Source organism: Pyrgilauda ruficollis, unplaced genomic scaffold (assembly GCF_017590135.1).
Source record: "Pyrgilauda ruficollis isolate IOZ18807 unplaced genomic scaffold, ASM1759013v1 scaffold114, whole genome shotgun sequence".
In the NCBI taxonomy this organism is placed as follows: domain Eukaryota; kingdom Metazoa; phylum Chordata; class Aves; order Passeriformes; family Passeridae; genus Pyrgilauda; species Pyrgilauda ruficollis.
This window is the reverse complement of record NW_024509655.1, coordinates 754,244-779,224: the sequence shown is the minus strand read 5'-3', so window position 1 is coordinate 779,224 and position 24,981 is coordinate 754,244. Positions and strand designations below refer to the sequence as shown.

Sequence of the window (24,981 nt, the reverse complement as noted above, 5' to 3'; positions counted from 1 at the left end):
ACCCCTACATTTGTATCACAGCTTCCATTTCGGTGTAGTATTGCAAACTGAACTTAAGACCCAGACTACCACAGTCATGAACCAGAAGCAGCTGAGCAGTCTCACTGACAATGAAGGGCTGACTCTTAGCTTAATGTTACAGATGGACCTAATAAATTAGACACACAGAAGCAAGATGCCCAGTCTGAACAGTCAAAAAAGGGAAAGAAAACCAAGCACAAGATAATACTTCACACTGTGCAAGTATTATTGGGATATTTACCACAAATCCTGAACATACATTGCTGGATTTTAGACTGCATGTTATTTCTTGACAGAAAATACCTGTGTAGAGAGGTTGTGTTTACTCAGCCCACTCTCCTTGCGATTTCTCCTGGAACCAGTTAGTTTAGAGAGGCCAAATCCACTGCTGACCCTTGAAAGTTTGGACTGTGTGGCTGGAACCAAAGCCTCTCCTCTACTGATGCATTTTTTCTCATGAGCTGAAAAACAAAGTGTTGGGAGCACTTTTTAGAAGTCTTTTCCCCCCACCCCCCCCATTATACTTGTTTTTTTTAGATGGAATGACCTTTTCTGTTGCTTCAAAAAGGGTGTAGCTGTACTCAAAACACTTTCTGCAAATATACTGGCCATCAGGGAGATACTGGAAACCTGAGCAAATATCAGCCAGAAACACATAGAAAAACAGACTGCAAAACAAGTATTCCAGGTTTACAAATATGTTTTCTGTACATCCAGGTTAACCTCAATTACTTCAGAACTGTGAAATCATCAAATGAGTCACATCTATGGAATTTTAATTTCTGCTGTCTAAACTCTTGCTAATTCAGTCAAGCATCAGTTGATCTTTATTACACAGATGCAGAGCTAATCTGTCCGTAACTTGTTGTCCACCAGGATTCCCAGGTCCTGTTCCTGCAGAACTGCTTCCTATGTTGAACATATTTCCTAGCCAAGAATTAGTCATAGCATCACTGCTGCTAGAGAAGGACTGCTCAGCCACCAATTTCCCATCTCATCACCAGACCAAGAGTTTGCAGGCTGCACCCACACATGCTCAAGAGGATCCCCCTCCCTGCCTGGCACATCTAATCCTGGGAATGGTAATAAAGCTCACCACAATCCAAGGGCTCATGAGAAGGAGCTCAATGCCTCTACCATTTTAATCCACAATATGCTATTTGCTGACTCACAGAGGGCCCTATGCACTGGAGTGTAAGAATATCATTTTTATAGTCCAATTTCTGAAGGATTAATGTTACACAGTGCCAGTTTGTAGAGTATTTACAGCTACAGGAAAAGTTAAGCCTATATTAAAACATCCAGTGCATACAGTTCACTCTGAGGAAATCCAACCTTCAAGACAGACAAATCCTCAGTCAGGACTTACCCAAATGATTTTGCCAACACTTTAAACTTGCTTCCTCAATGAAAGGTCTGGCAACAGTTATATCCACTTGGCCACGATCATTGACAGGTAGTGTCACTTTGAAAACTTCTTCCAAAACCTGTTTTTTACTGTGGATCAGCTCTGTCCACACTCTGTTTATGGCTTTTAAAAGAAGCTGGCGACCTGCATAGGTACAAGATCACAAACAGCAAGCTCTCTCCAGTGCTCATAGAACTGGTATTTTTACAGTAGTGAAATTAATAATTTCTGTGATTACACTGTAGCTTCTCCCCCCTTGCATGATGTGTGAAATGCCTTTGGCCAGAGCACTTTTTTTTGCCATTATGTATGCTATCAGAAAGTCTAACAATTAATTTTGGCAGGTTTTTCTCTGTGAATTTGAAACACTGGCTCTGATTAGTTGTGACTCATCTCTCACACCCATCTATTAATAAAATGAGTTTGAAAAAACCTTATACGCATCTGTGTCTATAAATATATATAATTCTATACATACATTATGCTTCAGCATTTCTACATTTAATGTGTGCCTAAGTACCTGCATCAATATTAAATAAATACATTTAAGAATCACCAAATACTTTCTTCCATAGCTAGTTCATAAATTTCCTTTGAGTGAAAGATTTTAAGCATGCCACAAAATAGTAACTGTATAGTTTATACCATATATTTCTTATCTTAAAATGAGCCACTTCTGTTGCATTTAAAACAGTGCCTATAAAACTGTATTTCTAATTCTGGAGCATGTCCAGAAAACAATGAAGAGCTCTCACTATTTTAATAAAACGTTAATTTATCCTCAATGTGTCTATCTTAGTATTTCCAACAGTCTTTTAATCTATTTTTTACATAATTTTATACACACACAGCCCCGATGCCCCTCCAGAGAGTAACTGGGTAACACACACATGCCCCGAGTCACTGGGGTAAAAGATCAGTGATGACAATACAGAAGAGGCATTATGAGCATCTGTGGCTTTGTCATTCTCAGATTACCTTCACTGACATCTTGACTGTAGACTCCATCTGGCTCTATATCAGAGGGGATCATAATGTGCCAAGTTGTCATCCTGGCTTCTGCTTCCAATCCAAACCCATCAACATTGCTACAAACACACAATGGATTAACAACCATCAGAACAAAAAGACAAAAACCCAAGCCAAGATAAAGCATTTGATTTTGTATCAGATTCACAAAGATTAATACACACTACTACAGCAAAGCATCTTAACTTCTGTCCATTTGAGTTCTGACAATTTGTGGTCACAAGCTGAACTGAAGGTTTATGAAGAGATGATGTGCCACAGATACTGGTGTCACTAGCAGAAGATGGTGATATTTGAAGAAACACAAAACAGACAAGGCCAGAAAAGGAGAACACTGAGATTTGATGACTGTTACTAAGCATCTTTGGATGAAAGACAAGTTGTGGATCTTCTTGGAAAGAACAAATGAAAACGCCAGGCTGGCATTTGCAGCAATGCAGGAAAGTAGGTGTCTACATAATTCGTCACAGACACCTGATTTAATGCATGACTGGCCTCACTCAATGCTATACAGAAGAAATTCCAAGATATAGAACTTGTATGAAATGATTCAACAGACAGTAAATCCAGTGACAGGACCCTCTGACTATTAATTACCTAGCACCAGGGTTTCTTTCTATCTTTAAAACATTTAGATTTATAAAAGGTTAACAACAAAATAGTTGGATAAACACATTTGTCAGTATTTAAAATACCTCTGCAAAAGGAGGTAAAAATGTTCTCTATTTCCAGGATCTCCAAACCTAATTTTGTCTCAAAATGAATTTCTTAAGGTTGCTTGCAACCCACTGGCTGGAAAATTATAAACAGCCCTCCAAAATTTGCTGACTTATTTGCAAGGTGAGTAAAAAAGGGTCATTTTAGTACTTCCCTGTCCTGGCTGTGGAATGCACTTCTGCCTGAGACATTTACCTTCCCACATGCAGATTAATCAAGCAGTGAGCTAGGCAGCTGATGAACTCCTGATCATGATTTCCAGGTCCCAAAATTAAGTTCCTGTTCACAGTAAGGACCCTTAGGGAATCAAGGAGAGCCACTTGCTGAGGAACAGTTTTGTGCGCTCTTGAGAACTGATACAGGATGGTTCTGTTCAGGCAGTGATAAATGGCATCCAGCGAGAGTCCCTGAGATCTTCTTTTTGACTGATGGGAAGTAAAAAAAAAACATGATCAGAAGTAGCACCAACTCGTTTTACTGGCACACAATCTTCTGTTGAACTGACCCAAGCTCATTTTCCAGAATTAGCATCTTACTGTGTCAATTCCATCAATTTCAAGGACTAAAATGACATTAATGATTAAGCACTTTGAATTTTAACATCTCTAAAGATGCTGCTGATTTCTAAGAGTAAGTCTTCCAACAATTTCCAATAAAAGTGTGTGAGGAAGGTTCCCAAAAATGTCAAGGCAAATTCAGGGAACTTCTCAAAATTCATGTGAGGCAAATTTAACTGTTTATTTTGGGGGTATTTCTAAAAAATAATGTGATCTGAGAGCAGTTCTGACACAACTGCTCTTCACAGAAAGATGTGCTAAGAAAGCTCTGTAAAGAGAGAGCGAGCCTGAGAAAGAAAAGCATATTTCTGTGCTGATCCAAACATATATCACTAGCAGATTGTTTAGTGACATCACTCCATGCATTTCCACATAATCTGCAGAAATGGTTTTTCAGCCAGGTAATACAACAAACAGCCCTGTTACCTGTGCAATGAGCTGGATTATGAAGTCCACAAGAAGCTTGGATTCTTTGTTGAACATGCCCTGCCAAAGCTTATCTACCACACGCTGTGTAAAATAAAACACATTGTTCACCAGCACTTGGTAGCTTCCTCCACTTGTTATAGGCAGAGATGCATCTTCACCTAGGTAATAAAAAACCCCAAAGTTTTCTACATTTATCCAATAGCCCCATCTGCATAGACACATTCATATTAGTTTATGCTTTCTAGACTTCCATAAAAGAGAAAGAAATTCAGTCAATGAAAGCTAAAACCTCATGGCTTCCCTACAATAGAACTTTCCCTTTGATGTAAGCAATCACAGCTCTGGACTTTTATCTTTAAAAAAATTATTCTGAATTTTGAAAACATGATTCTAGATCAATTTTATTAATGCACTGCACCCACAGAAAGACTGTGGGTCTTATTAAATTAAATTTATTAAATTACTGCTGTGGCAAGAAATGGGGAGCCTTACAAGGAAGTTTGAACAGAAATGCATACAGTCTCTCATGAAACCTGGGATGGAGTTAGAGCAGCCCAAGAGCTTCTGGGAAGTCCAGCAAACCACCATGAAACGTGACTGGGTCCCCTAAGCCATGTAGTTTTTGTGAATAACCTATTTTACAGCTTTGGCACAATCAAGGTAGGGAGGGAACATGCAAGCACATCAACACCATTTACATATCAAAGGGGAAAAAATTAAGATGATCAAATTGCAACAAAACAGAACACTAAAAAAGTCACAGAATCAAAACCTGGTGACCAAATCAATAGATTGACTATTAAACTTTGCTATATTACCCAATAAAACATCAGCTGCAAGTAGGTGGTCCATCACTCCATCTAAAACATATGTCTGAAACTCCTTCTGCTGGGTTCGTGTTGATCTTTCAGGAGAAGCCTAAAAGAAGATATTAAAATAATATTAAGATAATTAATATCTCTGAATAAAAGAGTGGGAGAGAGAGGGTGTTCTACATTATTTCCTTTTCTCTCAGCTCCCATGAACTACATTTTTTTTTTTTTCTCTTAACATTCTCTCTCAAGTAAAAAGTTTTGGCTTTATCAAAAATCTAAGCATGCACATCAAGTATATACTGGCTGCATGCAGTCTTGCAGAGCAGGCATTATTCCTTTTTAAATTCACGAAATTTATCTTCTGTCATTACAGGTACTGGAAAAGAACACATTCTGAAAAGGTACATGAAACTCTCCACTATAAACTTATGTTCAACCTGTGATTTCCTCAGTTGACACAAGTCATCTCCTTCACTAAACAATGAGCAAATGGGACAGATAAAATGTTTAAGTTGCAGACAGAGAAATAACAGTAAGTTTGGCAGTGTGTACCTACCCAACCCTATTTATGCTAATGGGCAAGTAATGCTGACAAGTGATAAAAAGTTAAAAGAGCTGTAAAGAACTGCAGCCACTTCAACATGATCTCAAATATGCCTCCCAGTGTCTGTGGATAACTGACATCTTCTGACATTTCATTTGTTTCTGCTTTGTGACAGCAAAGAGGTGCCCAACTGCCCCAGGAAATTTGTTAGAATATATACAAGCATGCAAGTATGGCCCAGAATTCCTGCAGCTTTCAAAAAAAATCAGGGAGACTCAGCAACATGTAAGGTGAGGTAACTAACAGGTAGATCAAGGTGAACAAGAAGTGAACATTTGAAGTACTGTCTGAAGGTGTAGGCAGTAAAATAGTAACTCAACTCCTTACTTCCTTGCCTCACCATTAGCAGGACAATGCTTTCTTCAAGTGTCATGAACTTCAGAAGTTGATTTACAGCAAGATAACACAGTTATTTTGTGAGGTTTTATTGTATGTGGCCCCATATGTCTTTTTATCTAACTGACACCATCTATGGCACAATTTCTTTTTATCTAATACAAACAGAACAGAATCCCTAATTTCTGCAGGGGTTTTATATTTTCAACAAAGTCAATACAGATTTCATGGTTGGAAAGGTGTTTAACCACTGAATCATACTCCACAAAATAAAACTTGAGGAAAGCTTCTTATGCTGGTTTTCCAAGCCATTAAAGAAAGGTGAACAAGCTACTCTTTATGAAACATTAGTGTTTCTTTTTTTCCCACTCTTATTTCATGACATTTCTACTGAATCTCAGGTCATTCCTAGTCTAACTTTGTAAGGTAATAGAAGAAAAAACACTTTAGGAAAATAAGATGTCACAACTAAACTCAAATAACAAAACCAAACTAAAACACAACCCACAAAGAAATTCTACCTCTAGCAGAAGGTCTACCAGTGGAGTCTGTTTGCTGGCTGGTGTGAGACATAGGTTATCAATGATCATGACACGCATGAAGTCAAACACGAACTTCTTGGCTGGGTGGTTGGTCAGGTAGGTCTTGGTGCCCACATTGCAGTATTCTGATTGGCTCCTGTTCATGCCAGAATCAGCTGCAAAGGCTTTAAACTCTTCAGCTGGGGACCCAACTTCATCATCGAGATCAGTGACCTGTAAAAACGAGCACGTTAAAACTGTAGAGATTAGCTAATTAATGGCAGTTTCTTCACTTCTCTATTCTTTGCTTGTCTTTCTAAGGGTATTTCACTTCACATTTTGCTTCTTAAGAAGTCTTTTTAGAAAATTATGATGCTCAGAATCAGTTCCCCACTATGGAAACATCCAGTTTTGGATTCTCAAGGCAAACAATGATCTGGCATGAGTTACATTTCATGCTCCCTGACCAACAGAATTGGATGATTTGTAGATACCTGGCAAAAATAAATGTTCTCATTGAAAAAAAAAGAAAAAAAGAAAAAAAGAAAAAAAAAGTTTTGAAAAAGTTCTTAACTAAAGCAGTTAAAATAAAATCAAGACAGAAGCCAACTAAAAAAGGTCATCAAGCTTACATAACATAAAACAAAAAAGGAACTGAGCCTTTTTTTTTTTCTTTTAATACAATACCTTCATCAGAGTGCAGTTATGGGTAAGCCGGTTTCCCAAAAATCTCTAAAAGAAGAAGAAAAAAAAAAAAGGGTCTCCACAGCTTTCCCATTTCTGATGAACAGAAACCTTGAAAGGCTAGCTCTTAAAGAGGACTGTAATAAAAGCACAAACAGTAATGAAAGCTGTCAAATCCAGAAGACTGACTCTTTCTATGCAACGCCCTTCCTTAAATGAAAGAGGAGGCAATATGATTTCCCTCAACAGGCTTCTTGCATCGCCAGCTTACATGTCAAGTAACCAAATGTTCTGAACATTTGGTCTGCTTTAACAGGAGAGTATTTTCAAGAAATTAAGAGAAGCTCAAATACATATTCTTGCTATTTTTAATAGCAATCTCAGAAAAGCTGAAAGACCTTTGAAAAAGTTAAGAATCTTCTCTCAAGGCAGAATTTAGATTATAATGTTTTGTTGCAGAAATCTGGCTGTGATTCAGATATTTTACCAGGCACTGATTAGTGCTACACATTTGGGCAGAAACACTGGAGGAATAAACCAATTTGGAGTGAGGAGCACCCTCAAACAGCAAAGAGCTCAAGTTGCCAGGCACTATGCAGAATTTCAAGTAGTTCAAGCCTGCTTAGAGACACAAGGCTCCTCTAAAAACTCTGTACAGGTGAATGCCAAATGAGCATCACCAGTTTGTAAATGGAACTTTTTTTTGAGAGAGCAAGCTCCTAGTATGTACTTTAAATGCAAGTTTAACAAAAAAGCAAAAACCCCCATGTCTTTATGAGAGACTCACCAGCAGGCACTGTTAAAAACTGGTCTCCCACTTTTACTGACAACAAAACAATAGCACACCACAAGTTACTATTTCCTGAAGTTTTTTTTATCATACTCTCCATACTTCTAGCATTTGGCAACCTCTAGACAAATTATTCTTCCATGTTCTTAATAAAATTTTAGATGTTGGCTAACAATATCTGTTTTTTCCCTTTCCATTCATATTCTAGAAATAGTATCATTTGCAAATGACACTAGGCTCAAAGAAAACTTCAGCCAGCAATGCAAGCAAAGTTGAATTTACATCCTCTCTTGGCTTGAACTCAGTAGTTTCAGGAAATACAAGAACACTGTTTTGTGGTTAAGCCACAAAAACAGAAATGGGAATGGGAAATGTGAGGAAAAAGAAGTTTTAGGTTTCATCACATCCTCCAGAGCTGAGGACTGACAGCCTCTTTTGCTTGTATAAATCTGAGCTAGCATTTTTCATACAATGGAAAATAATGTCCACTAGAAAACAAACAAACTGTCTATTGCCCCTAAAATGCTGCTTCTGATGTCCTTGCATAACAACCGCCCTGCAGTTTAACACACTCTTCTCTCAGATCCACAACCCAAGTACAAAACATCCAGCTCAGCCCTGATGATGACCGCTTGTGCAAGTGAGTAGAGCTTTATCTTGGTATGACTGGTAACTGATAAATCCTCAAAAGTAACACTCATGTGAGAAACAGAAAAGGCAAGCAGCTGGATTTCCTACCATCTCAGAGTATGGTCGGGTGTTGAAAGGAAACACTGTTGCTGCCAGCGCACACAGGAACTCTGGACTTATCCACAGGGAAATGAGGTCAGGTACATTGTGATACAAATACCGAAAGAACTGCATCAGGGTGACTGGATATTCCCGAAGCCAAGAGCCTTCTTCCTCTGACTGCCAGGGCTGGGTGGAGAAACAAACACCAGATTAGCACAGACAGGGCCAATTGAATACTTACTTCAGAAAGGAAGAGCACACTTTCAAGCACCACTCAAACAGGAGACCAACCACATTTTACAGCACATCATTGACCATAAGCTAAAATGTGTGCCCTACCATGTAATGACTCAGAAATATTGGCAAACATGACAAGACTGAAGCCAACCCAAAATGTGATGGCACAGTTGAACACGCCTGGTGTCAGCACCCAAGACACAGCACGTGTCTCTAAGCATGTCTGAAGTGTAGCCAAACAGGTGAGGACCAAACACAATGATCAGTCACCAGCAGAGAGACAGAACATGTGACAACAGGAATGGGTACTGCAGCAGGTACACTTGTCCAGAAGATGCTTCTGGACATGTTACCTTGGGAGAAACATGCAAGCAACAGAGCATATCGCATACACGTGATGATCCAACAGGTGACAACCAAACAGGTGCTGCTTTCCAAGCACTTCAAGAGGCAATTTTCAGCAGATAACACATTCTGACTTCAAGGAAATACATGATTTTCCCACTGAGAAACCAACTTTCCCTACTCTTGACATTAGATTCAAAGATGAGAAGATGACACATTTCTCTGGCAGTAAATTAATTTCCTCTGGCATGGGGCTATTCATAGTCAGGGACTTCTCTGCACGGGGAAGGTTCATGAACGAAATCTGCAACTCGCATAGCTGTGAGCAGATGGGATACAGAGTCTCAAACATTCTCCCATGATGTTAATCAGGAAAGAAACTGAATCATCTCTGACAAGGACATTGTATCCTTCTGCTTTCTTGTTTTGTTTTAACTGCAGCTAAACAGAAAGCCCAGCCTTTTTGTGGAAAAGCAATGATAATTTTGTTGCTACTAAAATTTCTATAGATACAGGGAAAAAAGCAACAGAGAAAAACCCAAGAAAATTACATTTTGCACCCAAGTATTACGAGACTAACAGCCAATTTTGTCATGATACTAACAAAACTTCGACCTTTCTAATTTGGCTTTTAACCATGTGGAAAACTTGCACAACACAGTATATACTGAAATACAAGCAACATTTCTGATGCTTACAGAATTCAGCATGCTCCTCAGCATTCCCAGTAACAAGAAGGCAGCTTCTGTGCAAACACTGTGTATTGAGGAGGTAACAGTGCCACAGGAGGCAGGAACTCCAAATATGAAGGTCCAAATGGAGTCTAAATCAAACTGCAAGAGGTGAAAGAGAAGACATGAAATTATTCTTTTCTCCTGGGCAATTGTATACTGCTTTTTATTACAGATACAATATACTCATTTTGCAGTAGATAAAAAAATAATTGTTTTACACCCTCCAAACTTTATCACCAAACATTACATGAAAGTCACATGTCACTGACGAAAATTTTTTTAACCATGAGCTAATGAAACTGCAACTCTCATCTTCTCACTTTCTTCTCACTTCTCATAAAGTATGTAAATGTTTTGAAACAAAAGAATTGTCAGCACTCGTGCCACACAATCAACTTAGTTGACTGACATCTAGCAGTAAAACCCCCATGGTATCCCGCAGAAAAAAAAATGAACAACACAAACAAATCAAATTGTATTTTCCAGCAAATCTACATAATTACATCAATTAAAAATAAAAAGGAACCAAGTGTCCACCTCTAGCATTAAGAGTGCTACTAAGTAGTTGAATTTAGTTTCAGTGTAATGGTGTCATATGTCAATGCTGTAGACAGAGGAGTGAGTTTCATGCCTCTACCTCATGGTAGCAGAGTGCTGAATGTGCTGTCAAGTATTCCCCTTGAGAAAAAAGGCAGCACCTTCTGGTTTGAAAGTTTTACTTTTCAGTTCTCACAGATAAATCATGTAAGCACTGCACCCATTCTAAATAGGCACCCTGTCTATCTGGAGTGTCTGTGGCTTTTCTTCCCTGGGGTTTTCTAGGACTGTTGTAGGTCATATAATATCTACTCACTTACTTCAAGAAAGCCCAAAATAACCTGTTCAGAATAAGAACAACCAATATTTTTCAGCAACAACTGAGTTGTCTCCCTATAAAACCACAGAGACTTTCTGAAATAAAAACAACCTTGTTTTGCCTGTAACCTGTGAACTCTCTTTAACACAGCAACTGCCCACTCCTTAAACAAAAAACCACAAAAAACCCACCTCACAATCAAAGCAAGCAAGTAAAAGATTATGTTCCCTTCAATGCCCACAGCATGCCAGTTGGAACTAGGGATCTACTTCTCATTTGAACCCAAAATGGACCACAGTGACACCAGTGACTGCTAAGCCATAGCAGGCTGGCTTCTACATAGTCCCAACCCAAAGGGCTTAGCACTAAACACCATATCATGACTGTGAGTCAGCTGCAGAGAAGGAGAGGGCCTGGTTAATTCATTATTTTCTTTCATGACAGACAGAATTACATTCACATCTTACTGGATAATCCCTACCTTGGCACCCTGATTACACTGGCTGCTGATGACAGGTGCACTGACCTGCAGGTTTTCAGGCAGTTCAGTGACTGGCTGCTGCAGGAAAAGGGCCATGAGGAGGAAATAGAGTGCAGGCACGTTAGTGTGCTTTGGGAGAAGGGACTGCAGAACGGGGAAGCCTGGGAAGTGACAAGCATCCCGGTTAATCTCCCGCACTGTCGATCTACCACCAGCACTCCGGCCGACATTGAACCCTATGAGAGAAAACAAGACACAAAGCAAACAACGTTAAGAGGGTGACACCTGTGTGTCACCATGATCTTTTCTGAAAAATTCTCTTTGCCCAGGATTCTTCTCCTGGGAAGATGAACAGCCTCAGTGGAAAAGAAAAGCAATATTATCTGATTGCTTCTCCCTGTGTTTTGCTGCTTTGGAATGTGGTCTGGACATTGTTTACCAACAGGTGCATCTTTGATTGGTTCCATGTGAATTGTGTTGACTTAATGACCAATCCCAGCCCAGCTGTGTCAGGACTTTGTTCAGTCACAGGTTTTTATTATTCATTCTTTTCTAGCCTTCTGTCTGTATCTTTTCTCTGTAGTTTAGTATAGTTCTAATATATAATTTCTTTTAATATAATATCATAATATAATAAATCAGCCTTCTAAGAATAAGGAGTCAGATTCATCTCTTCCCTCGTTCTGGGACCCACACAACCACAACACCTGTGAGAACCCTTCTTGCTCACCTGGTGAGATTAAAAGAGTATCTTTTTAAAAGGGTACCTCCTCAGAAACTAATGCTGTACAAAACAAATGTGTGCATACAGACTATCACACATTACACCATTCTGCTTCAGATGTCTCATTTTTTTAAAAAAAATTAAAAATAAAGGAAATTACTGCTTTCCAGACCACATAGATGACACTCTTCCATACAGAATGCTTAATATAAATGCTTACACACACACACATTAATTTTCTAGCTGTGACCTGGGCTTTTAAAACACCCAGGTTTCTGAAAATACGTATTTTGCTGGCTGAGAGAGAAATATCACCTTAATCTCAGTTACAGATTTATATAATGAAGCAGCAACCCATGATCCATTTAAGTCAATGGGCAGCTAATTGTGTCCAGAGAAGTCTCAAAGGCATCTTATTTCAGGTATTTTGTTAATGATTAATCAGCTGGTAGTAAGCATTAAACAGTCTTATTTTACATAAGTGCTGCCAGAACTACCTTTTTTGACCGTGCTCCTACCTATGTATTTCAACATCCTACTTAAAGGAAAAAGAAAATACACCTGGGTGACAGAAGCACTTATTTTCAAGCAAGGAAAGAGGCAGGAAGACAGTTCAGTGTCCACATCAGCACTGTGAGCCATTGGTCTGACACTGCCAGTGCTCAGGTGTTTTTTCTGAGGCTCAAACACAGATACACTTTCCACCAGAAAGTGACTTTTTAATCAGAAAATCTCTATAAGGAATCAGACTAATGAAATCTGTGCTACATAGTTGCAGAAATTCCATCAGTAACCTTCAACAAAAATTCATCATATTTGGTTTAATGAGAAATCTTGGAGCCAGTATGTTATGATTTCTTAAAAAACACAGCATACAAAAATTAGATAATCTGTCACTATCAGTTTATGAGACTCAAGAAAAATATCTTTTTCACCACAGTCAAGCTTGGATTCATTTAAAGTGAAAGTATAATACGAAAAATAGGGACACTTGAAAAATGCTTTCAAATGTAATTGTAAATCAAAATCTTACTTAAAAAGATTTTGTGACTGAAGAAAATGTTTATGCTATTGGACATTTAAAGTACATACTAAATAAAAACGGTCTATTCCCTAAAATGCTAATGGTTTTCAGGTTTTTAAAGCACAACCAGGCAAGGGAAATGCATGTGCAAAATTATTTCTTAAATAAAATAGCAGAACCTTAATCAGAATAAACCAAACAACAGATGCTTTTTATTTTAACAATAAAATATTTGCATGTGTTTTACAGCTTCTGAAAAACCATTTTCCTTAATCCTCCTAAATCATGGCAATGCAAAGAATCATTCTATGCTCGTAGCTGAATATCCTGAGGGATATATTGTGGCAAATAGTAAAAAAAGTTTCCTTTAAGCAAAAAAAACCAAGATACTATATTTGAAATTGATCAAAGATACAAAGCAGAAAGAAATATTTTTTATATTTTTGTATTTTTGTTTCAGGAAGAGCCCTCTTCCTGAAGGAAGATCACTTCAACAACACTTCAATTACTTCCTTATAGTAAACCAATTCAGAAAAACTTTTAGTGCAGTAACAGATCATGTACTGCTGCAACACAGACAGGTGGCTCCTTGAACAGTTATTTGCAACAATGAAGTACTATTGATACCACTGTTCTGATCTAAAGGTTACTGAGGCTTATGAAAGACCCTCATTTAATGTCAATGAGTTTGCACCAGAGCCTGAATAGACTTCATCTGAAAAGCCCTATTTTATTTAGACTGGTTAAAAAAAAACCAGGCCAGTGGGAAATTGCCACTACACCTCTCTATAAAGAACTGACAAATGTTATTTCAAACATTTGGATATACATTTCAGACAGCTCAGAGATGCCCAAAATGGATCCTGTAGAACTAAAGCCTTACACACAATTCTAGGTCACAAGGGGTAACTGAGAGATCTGATAACCCGGCTAACTGAGGATTTAAGAACCTGAAAAAAAGCCTTTAATAGAAAGTGTGCTTGTGTACACAAAAATGCAGGAGAGGGAAAGGAAAAGGAATGCTGAGATTATACTGTGAACACAGAAATTTCCAAGACAGCAAAAATTCAAACTGGTAAATCTGATGGAAACAGCACTCACAAGGCAAAGCAGCCCAGATATAATGCTGCACAATTAACTATTAAAAGTAAACAAACAAGCAAATTTTACTGAATCTTTATTAGCTGTGTGCATAAAGTGCTGCTCTATGCTTCCTTTGCACATAGCTCAGCCATGCCTGCCCACAGGACACACTTAACCTTACCCTGATGGTAAGACAAAAAAAACAATTAGCTACATATGATGCACCAAAACTGAACTACAACGACATCTTTGTCATGTCAGCTAAGGGCAGCTTTGTAAAACCACTCCCTTTTGCCTAGGAAATCTTAACTCTCGCTTGTAAGAAAAATGAAGTGCAGAAGCATCTGATTGCAGCACAGACAAGAGTAACAGAAAGGCCTCAGCCAGACAGCACCCCCACAATAACCCATAGCTGAACACTGAAGCACAGGTGCTCCCTGCAATCCCTGAGGGGCTGAAATGCCTACCTAACACAGTACCAATCTTATTGGTCAGGACAGAATCCGTCTGATCCAGCCAGCCTCCACCGCTGAGACCCTCCTTAAACTTCGTAAGGATGGACTGATTGCTCAACAGGACCACGAGAATTCGCATGGCTGCCGTGACTGTAGTGGAATGAAGATGTTCTTCCATAAACATCATAATCCAATCAAAACCCAGTGTCTTGACCAGTTCTTCACAAGCCCTAAGCGAAGGGGAAAAAAAAGTCACATTTTACAGCATTTAGTTTCCTACTAGACAGCAAAAATCAATGTCCTCCACTGCAGGGCAAACCTTAACAGCAAATTCTTAGTTAAGTTTGCTACAAACAAGTAATATCACTTATCAAGTCTTTATAAGAAACAGGTAATGTGCATTTGTTCGGAAGAAAGGAAGGACTAAATAGAGCTCCTGGGACTAATTCCATTGCATGAGATTTCTCCAATTGCTGCTTTTGATAACAAATATGGAATTCTGAACTGAAATCATTTTGTTAAACAAGAAGTTTTCACGTCTCCTTAATGAACTAGTATTAAAAAATGAAGGAAGATTGTTTCTTTCTTTGTTTTAATTATGGGAAGAGTTACTTGGGAACATCTGGAAGTGTTTTTTGCAATATTAAGGGGCATTCTAGGGTTGATGATCTTAAGGATAATGCCTACTGAAGCCTCTGGATCTCCGCCCAGTGAGAAGCTTACTTAAAATCAAAAGTTTGCTCTTTGACAGATTTTTTTTTCTATAGCCACACATGAAGTTGAGAGAAAACAACAAATTTAATACCGTATCCCATTTCTGGGATACGGTATTAAATTTGGATAGGATACCTGAGATAATTCAGGATACCTGAGAGTAATTCAGCGACATCTGCATAAATGATTCATCATTTTCTATTAAATGATGCAATTCAACTAGTGATTTGAAGGGAGGCTCTATAATTCTTCCCCTTGAAATAAAATATTATATATTTTCTCTGCCCCAGGGTTTTTTTTTGTACTTACTGCAAATTAACAGTTGTCTTTTCTTTAGATGTATATAGAAGTTTCAGAAGGATATCTAAAAGCCTGTTCCGCAATAGAATAAGATTAGCTGAAACAAGTCCTCCAAAATCATCCTCTGCTCCTAAATATTGAATAAAACCAAACAAAAAAAAGAGGTAAAATCAAGATTTTGGAACTTGGGCATTTTAAAGGCTATTCATAAATTCCATACATAAGCAAACACAACCTGACCCCCCACTCAGGCTCCAAGGAAGCTGTGCTAAAGCGCAAGCAGCCTGTAATACGGTGCTGAGAAATGTCTGGTGCCTCCTTATCACTGTCCCACAGACTTTGGGCAGCTTGAAGAACAAAAGGAATTCAAAAGGAACACGTGAGGCACAGGAAGATAATGATGAATCCCACCGGACTATGGAATTGTTTGGGTTGGAAGGAACCTTGAAGATCATCAAGTTCCTACCCCTCCTGCCATGGGCAGGGACACCTTTCACTGGACTTCCTCTGCTCAGAGCCTCATCCAAACTGGCCTTGAACACACCCAGGGATGGGGCATCCATACCTTCGCTGAGCAACCTGTGCCAGTGCCTCACCACCCTCTCATCACCCTCACAGTAAGGAATTTCTTCCATATATCCAATCTCAAACAACTCTCTTTCAGTTTGAAGCCATTCTCCCTCACCCTATCACTACATGCTCATGTGAAAAGTCCCTCTCCAGAATGTGCAGACTGCCAAACCCTGTTTTTTGTGACACCACATATAACTAACTGTAAAAGAAGAAACATCTCTCTCACTCGTCACACACAGTGTATTCCCAAGAGATGTAGAACCAGAGGTTCTTTGGATAATTCTTCTATTTATTTGGCTGACATCCACTGTGGGACTAAAACATTTCTGTTCGGGGAGACTGAGTGAAAATGCAATTGCACAAGGTAAATAAGCGTATAAATGGTCTCAAATCAGTTCAATGTAAGAATTATTGAAGGATGGTAACATTTCTTTTTTTGCCTAAAAAAAGTTACTAGGCAGTCTTAGCTAATTCTTTCACTTCTTTCACACCTGGAGGGCTGATGCACCTAGCAACCAGTTGTTTGCTTTTTTTCCTCCTTTTCCCACAAAGAAGCAGAGATACACAGCTGATTGGAAGGAGCAAGTGGAGGAAAGAGAACAAAACCATAGAGTGTTAAATGAAGGAAACAAAAAAAAAGTGCTTTGCTCCGCTTTGCACTCAATACTGAAAATTAAAGCCCCACTAACTGGCAGCCACGTTATAACTATTGCAACATTGTTAATGACACTATTTATACATTTTTTTGTATTCAAGCACAGAAGAGACCATAATGTATTTTATTCTACTGCTTCTAAATACTGTCAACACTTACCACTATCAAGCTTTTCTTCATTGTTGACTTCCATGACTACAAATTTCTCACAGACTGCAAACGTAGGTAAAGTGGAAGAGATGAACTGTCCAAACCTTGATGGATACAGAAAAAACATCACTCATTGATATGACAGATGCACTCTCATCTATCAATAATTCACCTTAAATATAAAACCATGACACCAGTGATAGTGAGATACCCAAAAATGTCAGCTTCCTCACATCTGAAGATTAAATGAAAACCATTTTCATCAATGTTACTAGCCAAAACACAAATTAATTTGTAGTAATTAATAGAATACTTGCAGACAAGTCTGCAGGAAAGGGACTCTGAAAATGCTAGGATTCAGGAAAGGGAACTGGGAGATACCTCCGAGTCCTAGTAAAAGGAACACCTCAAGTTAAAGGAGAACAAAACATTATTCTCAGCCTCTTAGAGCTGAACAATTATTACATCAAAACAGTGGTTACTCAACTCTGGAAGAACATTTATGCCTATAGCTTGAGGTTATGTAACAGAGGGTCATGGTTTTCCATGACAAGACGCTGATGTACCACTCTAAGAAAGGAGATGCAATATATTTCTTTCCTCTGCAGCTAATCTGAAATGGCCCCTAGCGAGTGCAACTTTTCCCAAGTTACGCAACATTTTTCATTCTTTATTTCCAGGAAGGAGAACAGGGAACACCGGTCTACAATCTATTCTGTAACCATTTAAGCATAAAATCAATAGTTTTATTCTTGAATCATTTTTTGTCCTGTACAATTAAAACAAAGATAAGATGCTTAGGTTGAGGCTTCTGACACCTTTAATTGTGCTTAAAAGTAAGGAGCTGGAAACGTGACCACACGTATGCAAAGAGCTCCTAAACCCCAAAATATTTTATCCATTTCTATTATAATGAAATAAGAGATGAAAAAAAATCTAGTTATCAAGGAGTTAAACTATACTTAAGGCATTTCAAATACTCCTGTACACACGAATTGCAGTAACTAGTGTAATTTTCATCAGTCAGAATTAGTAGCACTATATCTGACAGCCTTAAATACTTTTTTATACAGTGATGATTAAGAAAAAATCTGGAACTAAACTTTGCATTCAAGACAGTAATCAGAATTGCATTTTAACCAGAAATATCTTTTTAGCCCATGTCAAATAATATTCAGTGGGATTCAGGAGGAGTGCTTAGTGCTTTACATGAACAAAAGGGGCTACTCAGCACCTTCATTTTTCACTGGTAGAACATTAAGCTAGTTTGACCATTAAACCAGTTTGGCCAGATACAAATTGAAAATCATATGCAAATCAAGGTTTCAACATATTCCTAATGCCTAGTTTAATCTAGTTCATAAAGGAAAAAAAAAATCAGTATGTGAGCATTCCATGTCACACACTCCTCGGCAGTATGACCACGAAGTACTTTTGACCAAGGTAACAGAACCAAGAAAATTATTCAGGTGTGGGCTACCTGAGTAGGTCATAGCTGCTGGGGAAGCCCTGAAGTAGAAAGCTCAGCACATTGCTAATCGCAGCAATAGTGGGCTGGGACAGGGACATGTCTCGAAGAGTCAACAGCAGTCTTGGGATGAGTTGGAATTCCCTCATTAACTTTGCATTCTTTGCTGCTTCACTGGAAGAAGAAAAGAAATTAGATGACCATTTAAAATTGGATGTATTCTCTACATATCACCTAATCCTGTAAATCCCATTACTAGGCTTGCACCAGTTCGTACCTTGACTCAGTGAGGAGCTCAATGAAGTGCTCAAATAATGACAGATGAAGCTCGTAGGGCGCATGAAGCCAGACCTGAAATACAGAAAAAAACAGTATTTTTTTTGTACATAAATTGACTTGTAGGTTAAAAACAAGCATTAATAAATAAAAGGTTATGAAGATATTAAAATCATTCATATACATGACTCTTTACCTGGGCATGAAGAACAACACACCAGTTCAAAAAATATTCTCTGTAAGGGTACCATGCTGAAAACTTATAAAGGGATCTAGACAAAAGGTCACACACCTTTGTCTTTTTGTACAGACTTTAAACAGACAGTGCAATGACTCCAGAGGAGCTATTGGGATTTACAAGGCTGTGTTAAATTTATTTCACTTAGGTGAAGGTTTATGTATTCATAAAATTAACTTACTACCTTCTTCCAAGATTAAACTCAAGGTTTTCCCTGATTTTATTTTTTACCCTGCATTGCCTGCACTTAAATTATTTAGATTCTTTACCAAAACCCCCAAAATATCAATTGTTCAATGAATAGAAGTAATAGAAGACATAAAAGCCAGAAAGCTCAGCTACAGCTGCAAATCTTAAAACTGATTTGCTATTGAATAAAGCACAATTAATATTTGTTCTCTGGTGTATAAAAGTGGCTTAAATGAAAAGCTTTCTAATTTTTGCTTTTCTCCTAATCTTATAATTTAAAATGATGAGAACAAATCTTTTAGTTTCCCTGTTCTGCATGAGTAAGAACATCTAATTTATCCAAACTAAGTGAAATGTTTGGGTCACTGATTTCTGAATAAAGTAAGTAATTAAAACAATCAAAAAACTGAAAAAACAATAGCCAAAATCTCAGACTTTCTTTTTAAATAAGGTTTCCAGGAGTGCTTTGAAATACTCAGACATCTAAAAAAAGGAAATGGTTAAGTTTATTAAGTCATTTGTGCAAAACTGACTTCAATATTAAGTCAGCAACTTACAGCTGGCTTAGCAGTAGTAGTAGGGTTTTTACTTACTTTCTTTAATGTACATGAATCAGAATTCTGTTAGTCAGTCTATGTCAGGTACAGATAATGCCAAAGGAGCACATACTAAAGGGTAAGTTCTGGGAATCTTTTATCAGCCTCTACTGCATTAGCATTTCCCTCTGAAATTTGCTACTTTCCTTACTTTAACACAACATTTAAGTATTTCATAGGACATGCAAACAGAATTTTAACTCCCTTACTAATAACCTTACAGGAAATGTATGATAAAGTGATTCCCATGTGCTATGTTGAAAGTTTACCTTCTACTTTTATTTTCAGGGCACTTTTCATGCCTTGATATATGTACTGCAGTAGAACACACAGGTGAAAAGAAATTGAGGAACAGAAAACTACAGAATGTTGACTTCTAAACTAGCAAAAAGCAGAAAGACCTGTGGCACCCATCCATTGTTTCTGCAGTGATTCAAGCCATTTCAGCAAGAAAAGTTACCAATAATCTTGCTGCTCACCTGCTTTACTGTTCTATATAAGAAATCAGATGTTCTCAGTATAACAGTCTAATTTGCTACTGTTGAATATTTAAGGTACACTATCAGCATCTGACTTAATCACTATCCACCATTATAATCACTCTTCTGTGCAGCTCTACATACTTCAAAATCACAGAGCAGGTCCTGGAAGGCAGCAGAATTTGGGATAATGGATGTCTCGTGTCCGCTGTCAACAGTTCCCACCAAGGAAAAGGTCAGGTGGAGTATGTGGCTGTTCAGAAGGGACCGCTTCTTCTTTAACAGCATTGCCAGCAGCTTGAACAAGTAAACAGAAAAGGAATTAGTCCTGTGAGCACACAGCAATGCTGTCTAAGCATGCTGGAGAACAGATGAAATGCCTGTGCCCCTTTTGAGAAGGCCTTTAAAGTATGTCTGCTGGTTGATACTCTTGATGAAAGAGCTTGAAAGTTCATTACAGAAGTAGCATATCCAGGACACCTTCTAAACATCTGTTTACACCACAGATAGGATCTAGGCCCTGAGGATTAGGGACACACACATCGCTCTCAGCTCTCTGGCAATCAGTCAGTTTAAGACAGCACATCCTCAAGCAGTTGTGCTCCTGAACAGGAAACATGGACATGGCAGACCAATGGAGCAGGCCTAGAGCACTGCATGCCCAAATGAGAGGTATTCTGGCACTGAAAAAAAGTAACTAAAATATGAATAAGCCTTTTTTTTTCTTGCTACGCTTTGTTCTTCTAGGCATGACTGCAGTCCCCACTTCTGCTCTATGGGCTGGGAAAGAACCATTTGCCAGATTTACTGCTACAGTCTCTTTTCTTCTGAAGCAAACTTATTGAAACACTCAACATCCTGGCCTGTTCAGCTTTACCATCCTCACCGAAACACTAAAGAAACACAAATTTCTGGGAATCTCCCTCAAATCACACTATTTGCTGATGTCAATACGAGTGGAATGTAAGGTCATTTGTGACGCTCCACTGACTACTCATGGTACAAGAAGGACACTGTCTAGACTTGTTTGGCTACAGTAAGCCAAGATCTGCACCAGACTCTTTGGAATGATACATTTTGATGTAAATGCACCAGGCACTAGCATTTCAAGGTTTGCAGCTACACAGCTCAAACCACAGAACTTTCCATTTCAGTAAAGCAGCCTCTGTGAGAAACATAAAGTGCATTGCTCATGTGAAGACCTTTTCCAATCAGTCAACCAATCCTTCTGCATAAGTGATTGCCTTTTCCCCATTCCAATGGAGAATTAATGTCTTCAGCTTGAAAGGATACAGCATCACTAACTACAAAATCCATGCAGTCTCCTTAAAAGGATGCTTCTAGGAGTTGACTTGTTTGGGTTTTTTAATGTATCCTTATCCTCTCTGTTGCTGGCATATTAGAGACACCCCTGGGCTTGCAGGGGTGGGATCAAAATCACAAGAAAAGACTCATTTAAGTATGACAGTTGTGCTCTTCCGTGGTATTACTGAAGGCTCAGTTTCGGCAATGCAGCTAAATGTGCACAAGGGCTTAGCAAAAAACTTTTCACCCTCTCCTTTAAAAGACATCATAAATAATTCATATATGCTAACTAACCAAGAGCTCAAGAAACTTCTAAAGAGAAACTTGGGTTACAACACAAAAGAGATTTCCATGGGAACCATGATGACAGTGAAATTCAATTCAATCAGCCTAGTCTGTTTTAAGACATTTCTTACATACCTGATAACCTTTGATTCTTTCCATCTCTTTGCTGGCCAATGGGTTGCTCTTTACCACACAGACCAAAGCTTTCACAGCTGCATACAATCCTTCCACATCTGATGCCATGGCTACAAGTCCCAAAATAGCAGCAGCTCCACCAATGTACTGTAGCGTAGTGGCAACAGGTTTGGGGACAAATGTTCTTACTCCTGAGCACAGAGAAAATGAATTAATATATTCAAATAAAATCTTTTGCATGAAATAATTGTGAAAATGTGAAAGCAATTTTCATTTTAGTATTACTTGAATTATAAAAGAATGTTACTAGGAGAATTATGACACCTTAGGAGAGGAAGTGAAGGAAATATAGAACAATAGTTTACAACCTAAGGTAAAGTAATTTAATATATTTTCATAATAATGAATCATAAACTGAAACAAGCATCCCATGTGAGCAAAAGAAGATAATAGTATATGCATAAAATATAAAAATGTTCAATAAATACAATGCACCATTAACACTCATCAGTCACATGATTTATCTTCTAGACCTAAGTTCTTACTGACAAGTAATTAATAACTTTAAAGCATAATAATTCTTAAGTGCTCAACTCACCCAAATACCCTATCAAAGCTGCACCAATGGAGCGTGCTGGTCCATTCAAATGCCCTGCTGAGTTATGTAGCAGCTTCACAGGTGTGGCATTTTCATGAGAAGAAATTGCCAGCTAAAGAAAACAAGAAAAAAACAGCAGGGATTGAATGGAAGAGGTTATTTTTATGTAAGCCTAAAATTCATAACTTACGAATTTCCCTACTGTGATCAGGAGTAACATACCACAAACCAGATTAAGCCTTTCCTCTCGGGAGAGATGCTCCATCCCTTTGATCATCTTGGTGGTCTTCCCTGGACTCACTCCAACAGGCCCATGTCTTTCTTGTGCTGGGGACCCCAGAGCTGCAGGCAGGGTCACACCAAGGATGCAGCACTGCAGGTGGGGTCTTACCAGAGCAGAGGGGCAGAATCCTCTCCCTCACCTGCTGCCTATGGTGCTTTGGATGTAGCTCAGGACATGTCTGGCTTTCTGGGCTGTGAGTGCTCATGGCTGGGTCATGTCCAGCCCCTCTTCCACCAGCACCTCCAAGTTCTTCTCAGCAGGACTGCCCTCAATCTGCTCATCCCCAGCCTGGATTGATACCAGGGATTGCCCTTACCCAGGTGCAGCACCTTGTACTTGGTGTTGTTAAACCTCATGAGCTTCCAATTGGCTCACTTCTCTGGGCCCACCTAGCCCTGGAACTCATCTAGATCCCACTGGATGGAATCCTGTCCTTGAAGTGTGTCAATAGCACCACTCAGCTCAGTTTCATCAGTGAATGTGCTGAGGGTGCACTTGATCCCTCTCTGTCATTAATGAAGGTATTAAATAATACTGGTCCCTACATGGACTCCTGAGGGACAGCACTTGTCACCAATTTCCATTGGGACTCTGAGCCATTGACCATTACCCAGTAGATGCAACTGTCCAATCACTTTCTCATACATCTTAACAGCCCACCCATTGAATCCATCTTTCTCCAGTTTAGAGAGAAAGAGGCATTAGGGGGCTACATCAAAGGCTTTACAGCAGTGCAAATAAATCACATCTGTAACCCTTCCCTTGTCCACTGATGCAGCTACCCCATCACAGAAGGCCCCAAGTTGGCCATCTAGCACCTAGAGAAGCTGTGAGTTCCCAGTTCCTGGAAGCATTCAAGGTCAGGCTGGAATGCACTTTGAGCAACCTGACACAGTGAAAGGTGTCCTTGCCCACAAGAGGGGGATCAGACTAGATTGTTCCTGGCTGCATTGAGCAAATTGTCTTGAAGTAAGTTGAAAGAAAGGAAAAAGTCATACACATTTACTGACTGATTTCCCAACATACCTGTTTGGCAATAGCTTTACTATCCAACTTGTTGTAAACTTTCCTTATTTTTGCCACTGTAAATGAAGAAACTGACAGTGCATAGAGACCAAAGGAGACCTTCTCTTCTGGTACCAAAGATACCGGTGATGGATTGATTCCTTCAGACTTCGAATCTTTACCTTAAAGACAAAATAGAAGTTCCCTTCATTAATGGCATTGTTTTATTTTAATTTGAACAGTAAAACCTTAAGCAACTTGTACTGCAGAATAGGTATAAAAAAAAGATTTTGCAAACAGCTGAGATGTGATATTGTCCTGCCTAAAGGCTGTAAACGTCCCTTCCCTTCTGAAGGAAAACAAAGCAATCAAAAGCCAGAGAAGCATTTGGTAAATCTGCATCTTTGCCTGTGACAACTGGCTTTTTACTACAGTTTGATAGGAAAGCTGCCTTGGAATGGTATGAGAGATGCAAGATTCAAAGAGAATATATAATCATATCTTTAAAATTTTGTATCCTTTCTGATTTCACTTTCTACAGGTAAATATCGCATACAGCATGAATAATGACTTTTCTAACTGGTTTAAAACCAAAGCGAGGAATACAAGCACTTCTACTATATCCCAGCACAAGAATTTAGATTCCTATTATCCTCTTAAAGAGCAGCTACTAATCTCATTCCTGTGAAGAGCAAGCTTTTCCTCCCTGTTCCTGCATACTCTCTCACCTCTTCTGCCAGTATGCACACAAAGATTCTAGCACAGCTAGCCCACGTTACCAGGTGCCACCTGGCCTGTACTTACATGGAACATAAACTGCTTGGAAGCTCCCGACATAGTTGGGTCCCAGCTCATAAATGGTGCTGACCCCTGGGGCAGGCAGCACTTCCTCCAGGAAGTGCGTGGGGCCCAGGCGCCACACCAGGGAGGAGAGCTGGCGCTGTGCGGGTGGCGTGCCGATGTAGGCGTACACTGTGCTGACCACAGGGGGGTTGGCAGAGCCAGAGCCACTGGGGCTGCTGTGGATGTAGTGAAGCTGTGAGGGAGCAAAACGCAGGCAAGTTAGCGAGGGAGCAAGGGTACCGTGACAAGATCAGAAATTTTGTCCAAAAAAGGTTTTGCAAGCCAGGGGAGGTATCAAATGATTGCT

The 24,981-nt window shown here is 39.0% G+C and overlaps 1 protein-coding gene across 5 annotated transcripts in view; it reads right to left on the bottom strand.

Annotated features, from left to right (window-relative positions):
• WDFY3 (WD repeat and FYVE domain containing 3) overlaps positions 1 to 24,981 on the bottom strand; it is a 154,170-nt gene that overhangs the window by 25,803 nt on the left and 103,386 nt on the right. For 4 of the 5 annotated variants that reach the window (XM_041479802.1, XM_041479793.1, XM_041479773.1 and 1 more), the window contains 20 exons: positions 24,636 to 24,867; positions 23,853 to 24,013; positions 22,544 to 22,655; positions 21,946 to 22,136; positions 20,365 to 20,517; positions 18,720 to 18,793; positions 18,455 to 18,616; positions 16,984 to 17,078; positions 15,606 to 15,726; positions 14,595 to 14,812; positions 11,297 to 11,532; positions 9,924 to 10,058; positions 8,650 to 8,829; positions 6,438 to 6,671; positions 4,980 to 5,079; positions 4,159 to 4,319; positions 3,371 to 3,600; positions 2,408 to 2,517; positions 1,391 to 1,573; positions 325 to 482 (listed from right to left, as the gene is read on the bottom strand). In XM_041479802.1, coding sequence (XP_041335736.1) covers positions 325 to 482; positions 1,391 to 1,573; positions 2,408 to 2,517; positions 3,371 to 3,600; positions 4,159 to 4,319; positions 4,980 to 5,079; positions 6,438 to 6,671; positions 8,650 to 8,829; positions 9,924 to 10,058; positions 11,297 to 11,532; positions 14,595 to 14,812; positions 15,606 to 15,726; positions 16,984 to 17,078; positions 18,455 to 18,616; positions 18,720 to 18,793; positions 20,365 to 20,517; positions 21,946 to 22,136; positions 22,544 to 22,655; positions 23,853 to 24,013; positions 24,636 to 24,867 — 3,246 coding nt within the window. The remainder of the gene's footprint in view (positions 1 to 324; positions 483 to 1,390; positions 1,574 to 2,407; positions 2,518 to 3,370; positions 3,601 to 4,158; positions 4,320 to 4,979; positions 5,080 to 6,437; positions 6,672 to 8,649; positions 8,830 to 9,923; positions 10,059 to 11,296; positions 11,533 to 14,594; positions 14,813 to 15,605; positions 15,727 to 16,983; positions 17,079 to 18,454; positions 18,617 to 18,719; positions 18,794 to 20,364; positions 20,518 to 21,945; positions 22,137 to 22,543; positions 22,656 to 23,852; positions 24,014 to 24,635; positions 24,868 to 24,981) is intronic. The other variant, XM_041479811.1, reaches the window with a different exon arrangement.